Source organism: Oncorhynchus masou, chromosome 14 (genome assembly GCF_036934945.1).
Source record: "Oncorhynchus masou masou isolate Uvic2021 chromosome 14, UVic_Omas_1.1, whole genome shotgun sequence".
NCBI classification, from domain to species: Eukaryota; Metazoa; Chordata; class Actinopteri; order Salmoniformes; family Salmonidae; genus Oncorhynchus; species Oncorhynchus masou.
The window spans coordinates 857,593-871,603 of record NC_088225.1 but is presented as its reverse complement, the minus strand read 5'-3'; the positions used below and the strand labels follow the sequence as shown (position 1 = coordinate 871,603).

Below are 14,011 nucleotides of genomic sequence, written 5' to 3'. Positions count from 1 at the left end.
GATTCTATGTAACGCGGGTGGGGACTTTTTTTGGGTCAGCGGCCCAATCGGCACTAGCTGCTGGACACGGGGGCCCATGTAATGTACAAAAAGAGAGAAAGGAAGGGATTGAGAAAGACCACATTAGAGACATAAAATACCCACAGATCACACAGACCCACAAAGAATTTGAAAACAAATCAAACATTGATGAACTCCCATATCTTTTAGGCGAAATCCCACAGTGTGCAATCAAAGCAGAAAGATTTGTGGCACATTTGAAATGTCTATATTCTTTAACTTTTGTGTGTGTGTGTTTCCCTTGTTTATTTCCATTATGTTTATTGCCTATTCCATTTGCTTTGGCAATGTAAACATGTGTTTCCCATGCCAAAAAATACCTTTGAATTGAATTGAACTGAGAGAGAGAGTGAGAGAGAGAAAGGGAGGGATTGAGAAAGAGAGAGAGAGAAACCAAGTCAGTTCACATTGAATCAAAAATGTCCCATGCTATAGATGTACTGGGCTGATATGAACAGACTGAGACATAATAATGACGCACACACACGCACGCATAAACACACACACTATCTCTCACTCTATCTCTCTCGCTCGCTCTCTCACTCAAACACACCATGAGAATCAGCATGTGACAGTTAAGACAGACCACCGCCCCCTGTCCCCGCTCCCAGACGAGAATCGAGCCACTGTCCCTGATGACTGGCCACCTCCCAACTCTCTCTCCCTGCAGCACGGCCTTGGGTTGGGTGTGTCCCTTCTTGCACGGGGCGCCACAGAATAGACTATTGTTAATATGCACAAGACAGGGAGTGGGGGTGAAGGGGGTAGGCTGATGATGGTGGGGAGAGCTGACTGAGTGGAGATCTTAGACAATGCAGAACTTCCCCCTTCTTGTAGTGTGTGCAAAACAAACACAAACACACACACACACAGGTTGCACACTGATGCATTAGGAGGAGAGCGGAAGGTAAGAGTAATGGAGAGACAATGAACGTGCTTGTTCCTATATATTGGCTTGACTCTCTTCTCTGACACTGTTATTCACATGTCCATCCCTGGGTACTATATTGAAGTCCACGTTCTGTGTCCTTCACTCCTTCACTGCCTCTTCTTCTTGCCAACCTTGCTATTTGGACAATGTACCTCTCCCAACCATCTCTCTACCTTCTGTCCCCTCCCCTTGTCATCCCACAACCCACTGTCAATGTGCGGGTTTGAGAGGCACAGATTCTTCGCAGGCGTAAGTAGATCGACAAATCTTTCCAATACCTGGGGAAGCATTTAAACCAGTGCTCCTTAGTCCTGGTCCTGGGGACGCAAATGGGTGCACATTTTAGTTTTTTCACTAGCACTACACACCTGATTCCACTAATCAACTCATCATCCTACCTTTGATTAGTGGAATCAGGTGTGTAGTGCCAGGGCAAAATTAACAACCAGGATTAAGAAACACTGACATTTTAATAATCCTATATTCTGCTCTGGTCAGATATCATACTGTATCAATTTCTCTACTTCTCTTCTCATTCACACAAATCTCCCTCTCCGTCTCAGTCTTGACTTAGCTCTGTTGTGACAAGCTGACAGTCAAACAGAGGCTGAATTCCACACCTCACCGTAGTTCACACAAAGACAGTTGTTTGATCTAATGAGAAGCTTGATGAGTGCGTGTGTGTGAGTGTGTGTGAGTGTACGTGCGTGAGAGAGAGAGATCATGAGAGAAAGAGAGAGAGAGATCATGAGAGAGAGCGAGAGAGAGAGAGAGACAGACAGACAGACAGAGAGAGAGAGGGAGAGAGAGAGAGAGAAAGAGAGAGAGGGAGAGAGAGAGAGATAGATCATGAGTGAAAGAGAGAGAGACAGACAGAGAGAGAGAGAGAGAGAGACAGACAGACAGACAGACAGACAGACACACAGACAGACAGACAGAGAGAGGGAGGGAGAGAGAGAGTGAGATAGATCATGAGAGAAAGAGACAGACAGAGGGAGAGAGAGAGAGAGAGAGAGAGAGAGATAGATCATGAGAGAAAGAAAGGGTGGAGATGAGAAAGAGTGGAGCCAACACTTTATCTCCTCCACTGTTCTTATTTTATTCCTCTGGTAATGTGTCATCGTTGTTGTCTTATCACCATGTAATTAGAACTAAAGAGGCTCCAAGAAAGAGCGTCTCTGTCTTTAGATCGGATTTCTCTGAGTGCCAGCCTCCCCAGTAGCAGCAGGAGTAAGAGTATAGGATCAGTCATTTTCTGAGGCTCATCAAAAGCGGACTTTAAATTAAAAAAAAAACAACAAAAAAACAATGATGAATTCATAACCACCAGTTGGGTTATATTTGTTCTTCTGACGTTTTTATTGTGATGCACAGCACACTGTCTTTGTGTGCAATGTGAAATTGCAGTCATTACCCGCGTTCTAAAGAATGCCATCTTCTTGGACCTGGAACGTTTCAAACTAACACAGAGGGTAGTTTTACAAATTCTATTGCAGTTATCCTTTAATTACAGATAAACGATGATTGAGATATAATGGTCAACAATGGCCTTATGTCCATACGGCTCACGTTAACGGTTAACCCGTATTATGGTATTGATAAATGAGTGCAATCCATTTGTTGCAGATAAAACATAATTAATGATTCACAGACATAACACCAGCGGGGAAAACAGCCTCCAACTACGCACCCCCAGTCGTCATCTCTCCACGATAACCTTTGCCTGATGCCAGTGGTCAGCGACAATACCTTCTTCTTTTTTTCTTTTTTTTATACCGTGACCTTTCCGCTGCATTGGGAGTGTTCAGAATGGAGAATGTTAGTTGCATATGTGCCATAATGGAGAACAGAATACAGTGCTGGCTTGTGTAACAGCCGGGGATGACATTTGGGTGGGCTGACGTGCTTCTGCTCCCCTCTCCTTTGAGGATAGAGCAGACAGATGCTGCTACATGGCCACTGTTGTCAAGAGGAATTGCTGTCTTTCTCGATCCGGTCTTACCGAAGTTAAGACGGGTCCTCTCCCTGTGTTCTGTCTATAGGGTGATTCATGACTAACCTAAAGGAAAAGTTGCACTCCTCTATTTAGGCACCCCTTTTTGGCTCATGAGCACCCCCAGAGGCAAACTGTAACGGCGTTCGTCTGTCGAAGGAAAAGCGGACCAAAATGCAGCGTGGTGGTTATTCATGTTCTTTAATAAAACGGAACTAAACATGAAATAACTAACAAAATAATGAAACGACAAACGGAACGTGAAAACCTATAAAGCCTATCTGGTGACAACAAACACAGAGACAGGAATAATCACCCACAAAATACTCAAAGAAAATGGCTGCCTAAATATGGTTCCCAGTCAGAGACAACGATAATCACCTGACTCTGACTCTGAAAACCCCAAGACAAAAACACACCACAATAACCCATGTCACACCCTGGCCTGACCAAATAAATGAAGACAAACATAATATACTTCGACCAGGGCATGACAGAACCCCCCCCCTAAGGTGCGGACTCCCGGATGCACATCAAAACAATAGGGAGGGTCCGGGTGGGCGTCTGTCCATGGTGGCGGCTCCGGCGCGGGACGTGGACCCCACTCTATCAATGTCTTAGTTCCTCCCCCTCGCGTCCTAGGATAGTCCACCCTCGCCGCCGACCATGGCCTAGTAGTCCTCACCCAGAACCCCACTGGACTGAAGGGCAGCTCGGGACTGAGGGGCAGCTCGGGACTGAGGCAGCTCGGGACTGACGGAAAGCTCAGCACTGAGGGGAAGCCCAGCACTGAGAGGAAGCCCAGCACTGAGAGGAAGCCCAGCACTGAGAGGAAGCTCAGGCAGGTAGTTGGATCTGGCAGATCCTGGCTGGCTGGCAGTTCTGGCAGATCCTGGCTGACTGGCGGATCTGGAAGTGTCTGGTTGACTGGCGGATCTGGAAGAGTCTGGTTGACTGGCAGATCTGGACGAGTCTGGTTGACTGGCAGATCTGGAAGAGTCTGGCTGACTGGCAGATCTGGAAGAGTCTGGCTGACTGGCGGATCTCGAAGAGTCTGGCTGACTGGCGGATCTCGAAGAGTCTGGCTGACTGGCGGATCTGGAAGTGTCTGGCTGACTGGCAGATCTGGAAGAGTCTGGCTGACTGGCAGATCTGGAAGAGTCTGGCTGACTGGCGGATCTGGAAGAGTCTGGCTGACTGGCGGATCTGGAAGAGTCTGGATAACTGGCGGATCTGGAAGAGTCTGGCTGACTGGCAGATCTGGAAGTGTCTGGCTGACTGTCGGATCCTGGCAGACTGACGGATCTGGCTGCTCCATGCTGACTGGCGGCTCTGGCTGCTCCATGTAGACTGACAGCTCTGGCGGCTTCTTGCAGACTATGACCTCTGACGAGCCGGGCACCCTCGCCACAGGTGTGCTGAAGAGCCACACACGTGGCACGCCTTAGGCTTGTCACAATCCCTCGCCTCGTGCTCCCCAGATCCACAAAATCTGCATTTTCTTGCGCTGCACGAGGCGAAGATATGGCCGTAGGCCATACAGCACCTGCAAAATGGAGGCTGACGTGCATAAAACAACGATAATCACCTGACTCTGATTGAGAACCGCCTCAGGCAGCCATAGACTATGCTAGACACCCCACAAAACCCCAAGACAAAAACACACCACAATAACCAATGTCACACCCTGGCCTGACCAAATAAATGAAGACAAACATAATATACTTCGACCAGGGCGTGACACAAACGCTCCATATATAGTATCTTTATATAGTACCTTGAAAAAGTTGGATTTTGTGATGCACTGTAGATACTCTAAAACATCGGAGGTTAAAATATGGACACAATTCATGACCTTCTCCTGACATTCAGCATCACCACACAAGACATTCTACTGTGCCGTATTCAGTCTGAATAGTGGAAAACTCCTAAAACACAACCCAAACCTCCAAACTGCCCCATGCATTGTCCAGTGATGGGTATTGTTCCGTTAGCTGCCCAGACAAAGACAAAAGGACTAAGGGCTGTTGACCTGGCAGCTCACCAGCGATCCCAGCAGCAGCAGCCACAGAGCTGAACAACTCACAGGCAACGGGAAGCTCGACGTCAAACACATTCGCCGTCTCTTTTTTTCTGGCCTGCATTTTCATATTTCATTGGTATTTCCGGATGGTTCCACATTTGCAAAATAAAGACCATCAGAGTAATCATTAGAACGTGAACAATAATAACGTTGGGAACCGAATGAAAGCCTGGAGAGGCTTGTTGACCTTTCAGAGCTAAACTGGTCCTGGCTCTGTGTGAGCTCTGCTGGACCCATTGTGTTCTGAGACCTTATCATTGTGTTGCAGTTTCCTCTCCCTGCCGCGCCGCGAGTGTGTGTGTGTCTTTGTGTGTGTGTGTGTGTATGTGCATGCTGGCATGTGTTTGTGTGTGTGTCTGTGCACATGCGTGTGTATGTGTGTGTGTGTTTAAGGGAAGATAGGACAGGGCTAGTGTGACGGCAGAGAGGGAGGGTACTCACACTCACTTAGCACATGTTTCAGACGAGACCCGAGGTACACCTGTTGACAAGACAATCCATCGTTCTCACAACTCAATAAACACTCTGTTTCCTGTATGAGGGCACAGATGGTCATACCGAGGGATGACGTCAATGCCTAAGAACTGTTACAAAAATAACAAAACAACAAGTAGTGCATAGTACCACGTAGCAACACATCGTAACACATGGCGATGATAATAGTCCATTATTATTATGACGTCGTCAAAACGTCAAGACATGCGGCCACATCACAGAACAGCTAGTTATATAATGAGTCTGCCAAGGATTCTGATTTCCAAGGCGAATGTTACAGTAGCGGCCTCACACTCCTCAATGTGTACCGTCTATCAGAATATCTGTTTGTGCAATTATACAGTATATATCCATCAATGCTGTGCAACGTTAATCCTGCTAAATGCGCATGAAATTTAACAATGGAGGGCATTGATCAAGTAAGAGAAGCCTATCGCCGTGGGTACAGTGGAAAGAAAGAACAACACACTAGTTCCCACCTGTGCCACCCCCCACTCCCACCCCAGCCACATAAACCAAAGAGGTGAGTGGGAGATATCCTGTTATGTGATGACATGTCTGCACTCTCTAGAGACACTACACCCACGCCACAGGGTTTCCCCTAACCATCAACAGGGGGTGCTGTTGTGCCCTGCAGGTTGGTATGTGGCATGAGTCATCGCCTCCCTCCCCTCTCTAACCTTCCCAAACACCCCTCGAAACCACCACTCCCTCCGTCCGTCCACTGTGTGTGTGGACAAAAGGGACAGGCCCTTGGTTGCGGAGGCGGGATGATCAAATTGTTGCCACGGGCAACTCGGAATCCTAACACAAGGATGACCCTGGGAGGACTTGGGCCTAATCGAATAAATGGAGGCATTGATAGATGGAGAGAATGAGTCGGAGGGAGGGAGAGAGAGAGAGAGAGAGAGAGAGAGAGAGAGAGAGAGAGAGAGAGACAGAGGGAGAGAATGAGATGGAGAGGAGAGAGAGAGAGAGAGAGAGAGAATGAGATGGAGGGAGAAAGAGAGAGAGAGAATGAGATGGAAGGAGAAAGAGGAGAGAATGAGATGGAGGGAGAGAGAGAGAGATGAGATGGAGGGAGAAGAGAGAGAGAGAGAGAGAGAATGAGATGGAGGGAGAAAGAGAGAGAGAGAGAGAGAGAGAATGAGATGGAGGGAGAAAGAGAGAAAGAGAATGAGATGGAGGGAGAAAGAGAGAGAGAGAAAGAGAGAGAGAGAATGAGATGGAGGGAGAAAGAGAGAGAGAGAGAATGAGATGGAGGGAGAAAGAGAGAGAGAGAATGAGATGGAGGGAGAAAGAGAGAGAGAGAGAGAGAGAGAGAGAAAGATGTAACACATCAGAGAGGCTCAATGAGTGAGCTGAGTCCACTGGCTGTCCAGGACCTGTGTCTGAAATGGCACCCTATTCCCTATGTAGTGCACTACTTTTTACCACGGCCCTTAGGGCTTTGGACAAAAGTGGTTCACTGTATAGGGAATAGGGTGCCATTTCAGACACGCATAGCTGTTTTATTAGGTAAAGTCCAGGAGAGGTAATGTCCAGGCTCTAGTGGGACTGAAGGCTGAAGGCTCAGCACTGGAGGCCGGAGGCTGAAGGCATCATATGGCAGAGGGAGAGAGCTGATGCAGTATTCAGTGTTTACACAGTAGTCTCCTGATGCATTTCTTAATGACTACCTCTGTCATCTGCAGCACCTGCCTAGCTGCTGTTTGCATCATAACACATACACCTCTTTGTGCTTCGCTGGGGTTTGTTTCATAACACATACACAACTCCAACTAATCTGTACAGCTGTTGTTAGGGCACAGTTGTGGGTTTCATCCCTTATACACTGGATATATGTGTTGACTGAAGAATAGTGTCAGCTACAGTAAAATGACCACATCATATGAAAAAAACGATTTATTTCAAAGATATTAGGAACATAAAAGCAACCAAGATTGAGTTTGACTCCAGATCTATGACTCAGGTTGTGATTTCAGGGTTGATAAGCCAGCACCTACAACCACCTACCACACGCCACCAAAGCTATCCTACTATTGTTCCCGTTCTGACAGGAAGTGGAGTTTGTTGTGTTATTGTTGGATGCGGGGAAAGAGTGAGGAAGCCGGGAGCAGGGTCCCGGGGCGGATACGGGAGGTGTAGGACCACAGCGGTTGAAGGAGGAGAAGAGAAGCGAAGGAGATGGAGGGGAACTACTTGTACCTGAGTCAGAGGATGACGGGCTTAACCAACTCTTTCCGCTACAGAACGCAGATCCTGAGCCAGCAGAGGAAAACACCTGGGACCTGAACGGAGGACAAACAAACACAGGAGAGGAAGCTGAAGGAGGAGAGGCGAGAGGAGAGAAAGAGGCGAGAGGAGAGCTGATGTGAAAGCCATATGGAGCTGTGAGTAAGCGCGGAAGGGTGGGGCAGGATTTGGCTGCTCTGTAAATGTATGAAAGCAGACCAACGATGGAAAGAGTTCTTACCGTAGCTCAAACGTGTTGATTTGACTATCATCCAGGGATCAAATGTCAATTTGGAATCAAGCCCATCATGCCTGCATTGATTCATGAACCCGGAACACCAACCTGAAAATGTTGACTTCACAAATGTTTCCGTTTGTACGGGCTAGCAAAATGCACAAGGTGAGTTTGCCATGGTGTTGCATTGACAGCTAACTTTATGGTGAGGTGCTACCACTGTGAATGAAGAAACTTTAAGATCTGAGGTTTAATAGCAAGGCCCTACATTATAAAACATAGTCAGTCCCCTGCTCTGTTGTGCATGCAGTCAAGCATCACATCCTTGACACAGTTCTCTGCTACCCCTGTCAAAGTAGGCCACTCCAAACCTTTTCTTTCCACAATGCCGAGAGCTCACATTGTTTTCCGACACAATTTTCATTGTATTTGGAGTGCCAAGAGGGAGCAACCCAATGGAAAGCCCTGCAGGAGAGGAGAGCAGCTGGCTCGGAATGTAGTCAAGCCTTTTGGCTTCACACCTAACAGGTGGCGCACCCTCTCCCTCTCCTCCTTTTAGGTGAGATGTGGATTTCCCCTCTTTCTCTCTCTCTCTCTTTCCCTCTCTCCCTCTTTAACCACTAACGCTCACTCCTACCCTCTCATTTCCTTCCCTCGCTGGTAAAACATCATGTGTTTTATTTCATGAGGTTCTTCCTCCTCTTGCTTCTTTACCATTCCTCTGCTCTAGGCAGGGAGGTCACTGGCAGGGAGGTCACCGTTTTACAGTGTAGACACCTGTGTTGTGTGTAAGTGTTTGTGTTCAACTACTTAAGATGCCCTTGATTGATCTTAGTGCAATGGGACCAATGGAATGGTCCCACAAGCCCAAACACTGGGACTCTGTGGTATCTGCACTCCAGGGAGGCTCAACCAAAACAGAAAGTATTTGAAAAATATTGAATATTATTTGAACCCAGGTCTGGCTTGCCCATGGAACTCACTCAATGATCATCATCATCTCTTTACCGGCAGCTGTCTCCCCAAAACGATTTAATAAAGGATCATTTCACTTATATATAATGAGGTGTATATAGACACAGGCGTATAAACATGGCAGATATTCGGATGCGGTTACTGCTTTTTGTCTCTTGTGATTATTCCGCAGTGGCTCAGTGCTGTCTGGGCCTGTCTGATTATTTGCTTTGATTGTTGGGTCCTGAGGTAAACCAGTCAACACCTCCTTCTCCACTGTGTGTTTGCATGGTGTGTGTATACACAGTACGTGTGTGTGTGTTGATGTAAGTGCAGATGCGACTTGCTGTGTATAAATGTCTTCCAAGGATCCCAGTTGATCTGACGTCTTTATGAATTTATGAGATCCTATAAGGATTTTCACTTTAGTTGTGCAGCTGCATGGCAACACTATAAAGGTTTTGGGTTAGGCATTGGGACAAATGAATTATCTCTGTTTTTCAACCTTCTCCGTCTTGTGTTCCTTACTCTCTTACCTGTGCCCATGTTACTTGTTTCTCACTTGACCATGTCTCACCAATAAAAAATAAAAAAAAGTATTATTCACCTCAAATCCACAATAGAAGCTAGCCAGAAGCTAGCCAGTTTACTGGCTAACGTTAGTATTCAGCTAACCACGGTTGGTGGTCATCGGCTATCCTTTAGCTTGAAAAGCTATCGCCAGTTTTGTACAACACGACTCAGACCAGAGCATATCGGACCTGTTTTCTCTCCATATCCCCGGATTTCAACCGCAAGCTCTGGACATTTACACCTGGATCTTGCCGCTAGCTAGCTGCTATCCGAGTGACTATTGCTTACATCAATCCCGGAGCAAACATCAATTTTTCCGGAGCTAGCCAGCTGAAGAGTTCCCATCAGCCACTCCTGGGCTACAATCACCTATCCGGACCCGTTTTACTGCAGACGCGGAGCCCCACCGGGCCTTTACGACTGGACTACCGATGTTATCTGCCCGAGGGAGTTATCCAACTGGCCCCTCCGTCACGACGTTACCTGAACGCCCATCTGCGGTCCGCTAACCGTTAGCTGTCTTATCGGCTGCTATCTGAATAGGTCTATCGGACAATTTTCTTGGGTCACTATAACTATATCTATTTTCCAATTGGATTGGTCCCCTCTACCACACGGAACCCCACTAATCTACCGACGGAAACGCACAAGGTGGCTAAAAACAGACCTCCATCCTATGCTAGCTTGCTACCGATGGCCCGGCTAGCTGTCTGAATCGCCGTGACCCCAACCAACCTCACTACTCACTGGACCCTTTTGATCACTCGGCTAAGCATGTTTCTACTTAATGTCAATATGCCTTGTCCATTGCTGTTCTGGTTAGTGTTTATTGGCTTATTTCACTGTAGAGCCTCTAGCCCTGTTCATTATACCTTATCCAACCTTTCAGTTCCACTACCCACACATGCGATGACATCACCTGGTTTCAATGATGTTTCAAGAGACAATATCTCTCTCATCATCACTCAATGCCTAGGTTTACCTCCACTGTATTCACATCCTACAATACCTTTGTCTGTACATTATACCTTGAAGCTATTTATATCGCCCCCAGAAACCTCCTTTTACTCTCTGTTCCGGACGTCCTAGACGACCAATTCTCAGGGCTTTTAGCCGTACCCTTATCCTACTCCTCCTCTGTTCCTCTGGTGATGTAGAGGTGAATCCAGGCCCTGCAGTGCCTAGCTCCACTCCTATTCCACAGGAGCTCTCTTTTGATGACTTCTGTAACCGTAATAGCCTTGGTTTCATGTATGTTAACATTAGAAGCCTCCTCCCTAAGTTTGTTTTATTCACTGCTTTAGCACACTCTGCCAACCCGGATGTTCTAGCCATGTCTAAATCCTGGCTTAGGAAGACCACCAAAAACTCTGAAATCTCCATCCCTAACTACAACATTTTCAGACAAGATAGAACAGCCAAAGGAGGCGGTGTTGCAATCTACTGCAGAGATAGCCTGCAGAGTTCTGTCCTACTATCCAGGTCTGTACCCAAACAATTTGAACTTCTACTTTTAAAAATCCATCTCTCTAAAAACAAGTCTCTCTGGTAAATCTCTGATCCACCTTTACGCAGACGACACCATTCTGTATACTTCTGGCCCTTCTTTGGACACTGTGTTATTAACAACCCTCCAGACGAACTTCAATCCCATACAACTCTCCTTCCGTGGCCTCCAACTGCTCTTAAATACAAGTAAAACTAAATGCATGCTCTTCAACCGATCGCTGCCTGCATCTGCCCGCCCGTCCAGCATTACTACTCTGGACGGTTCTGACTTAGAATATGTGGACAACTACAATACCTAGGTGTCTGGTTAGGCTGTAAACTCTCCTCCAGACTCACATCAAACATCTCCAATCCAAAGTTAAATCTAGCATTGGCTTCCTACTTCGCAACAAAGCAAACTCATGTTGCCAAACATACCCTCGTAAAACTGACCATCCTACCGATCCTCGACTTTGGCGATGTCATTTACAAAATAGCCTCCAATACCCTACTCAATAAATTGGATGCAGTCTATCACAGTGCCATCCGTTTTGTCACCAAAGCCCCATATACTACCCACCACTGCGACCTGTACGCTCTCGTTGGCTGGTCCTCGCTTCATACTCGTCGCCAAACCCACTGGCTCCAGGTCATCTACAAGACCCTGCTAGGTAAAGTCGCCCTTATCTCAGCTCGCTGGTCACCATAGCAGCACCCACCTGTAGCACGTGCTCCAGCAGGTATATCTCTCTGGTCACCCCCAAAACCAATTCTTCCTTTGGCCGCCTCTCCTTCCAGTTCTCTGCTGCCAATGACTGGAACGAACTACAAAAATCTCTGAAACTGGAAACACTTATCTCCCTCACTTGCTTTAAGCACCAGCTGTCAGAGCAGCTCACAGATTACTGCACCTGTACATAGCCCATCTATAATTTAGCCCAACCATCTACCCCTTCCCCTACTGTACTTATTTATTTTGCTCCTTTGCACCCTATTATTTTTATTTCTACTTTGCACATTTTTACACTGCAAATCTACCATTCCAGTGTTTTACATGCTATATTGTATTTACTTCGCCACCATGGACTTTTTTTGCCTTTACCTCCCTTATCTCACCTCATTTGCTCACATCGTATATAGACTTATTTTTCTACTCTATTATTGACTGTATGTTTGTTTTACTCCATTTGTAACTCTGTGTTGTTGTATGTGTCGAACTGCTTTGCTTTATCTTGGGAATGCATATGATTATAATGATTATAATTATAAATAAAACTGAACAATATATTGGAACTTGGTAGGCTTTCAGTTTGAAATTGGTTTCAACGTAATCACAGACCCGGCCTCCAGGAATCTAGACCAATAGAAATAGTATTACCGGTACACCACAGAACATTGACTCAAGTGAGAATGTCCGTTCTAATAATGATATTTCTATGCCGAGACCTCCGGTCTTAGAGTGATCTCTCATCTGAAAGGAATACCAGATGAGGGACCATGACACTGACAGTGTCATCAGGAAGCTGCACTCTAAACAGGAAGGACAGCGGTGGGGAGAGTGGAGGTGGGGGGGGGGTGTAAGGGAAGAGCTTTCAGACTGACCAGTAGAATACACACCTGTGACCATCCCTGTTTCTATTTCTGTGGTGGATGTGGCGGTCCCTCCCAGTCAGGCTGTCTCCTGGTCTCCTCTCCACACTCTTTCTCTTTAACTGTTTGGGTAGTTTTGATGAACATTTACATTTATTAAGGTTTGTGTTTATCTCCGACAACGCCTGTATGTTGCTCAGTCCTGGGAGGTTGGGTGAAGGTTGATCGTAAGTAGGGGGAAGGTTGGGAGGAGGTCAATGGGAGGTTGAGTGGAGTTTTAGGGAATGTTGAAAAGGAGGTTGATGATAGGTTGAAATAATGTTGGAGGGATTTTGTTTGGGAGATGGGGGGGGTGCAGTGAGGTAATGTGTTTCCTGTCAAAGGAAAAGTCTGTGCAGGATATTAATATACTGTGGTACATTGTGGAAGCCCCCCCCCCCTCGACCAGGATAGGGGGGAGAGGCAGTCAAGTTTTGAGAATGACACAAATATTAATTTTCACAAAGTCTGCTGCCTCAGTTTGTATGATGGCAATTTGCATATACTCCCGAATGTTATGAAGAGTGATCAGGTGAATTGAAATTAATTGCAAAGTCCCTCTTTGCCATGCAAATGAACTGACTCACCAAAAAACATTTCCACTGCATTACAGCCCTGCCACAAAAGGACCAGCTGACATCATGTCAGTGATTCTCTCGTTTAACACAGGTGTGAGTGTTGATGAGGACAAGGCTGGAGATCACTCTGTCATTCTGATTGAGTTTGAATAACAGACTGGAAGCTTCAGAAGGAGGGTGGTGCTTGGAATCATTGTTCTTCCTTTGTCAATCATGGTTACGACAAGGAAATAAGTGCCGTCATCATTGCTTTGCACAAAAAGGGCTTCACAGGCAAGGATATTGCTGCCAGTAAGATTGCACCTAAATCAACCATTTATCGGATCATCAAGAATTTCAAGGAGAGCGGTTCAATTGTTGTGAAGAAGGCTTCAGGGTGCCCAAGAAAGTCGATTCAGCTGCGGGATCGGGGCACCACCAGTACAGAGTTTGCTCAGGAATAGCATCAGGCAGGTGTGAGTGCATCTGCACGCACAGTGAGGCAAAGACTTTTGGAGGATGGCCTGGTGTCAAGAAGGGCAGCAAAGAAGCCACTTCTCTCCACGAAAAACATCAGGGACCAACTGATATTCTGCAGAAAATTACAGGGATTGGACTGCTGAAGACTGGGTTAAAGTAATTTTCTCTGATGAATCCCCTTTCCGATTGTTTGGGGCATCCGGAAAAAAGCTTGTCCAGAGAAGACAAGGTCAGCGCTACCATCAGTCCTGTGTCATGCCAACAGTAAAGCATCCTGAGACCATTCATGTGTGGGGTT

The 14,011-nt window shown here is 46.6% G+C and overlaps 1 protein-coding gene across 1 annotated transcript in view; it reads left to right on the top strand.

Moving 5' to 3' along the window:
* Positions 1 to 7,968: 7,968 nt before the first annotated feature.
* LOC135553926 (trichohyalin-like) overlaps positions 7,969 to 14,011 on the top strand; it is a 40,007-nt gene continuing 33,964 nt past the window's right edge. Inside the window, exon 1 of the mRNA XM_064985869.1 lies at positions 7,969 to 8,197. Within this exon, the coding sequence (XP_064841941.1) occupies positions 8,147 to 8,197 (51 nt within the window). The 5' untranslated portion in view covers positions 7,969 to 8,146. The remainder of the gene's footprint in view (positions 8,198 to 14,011) is intronic.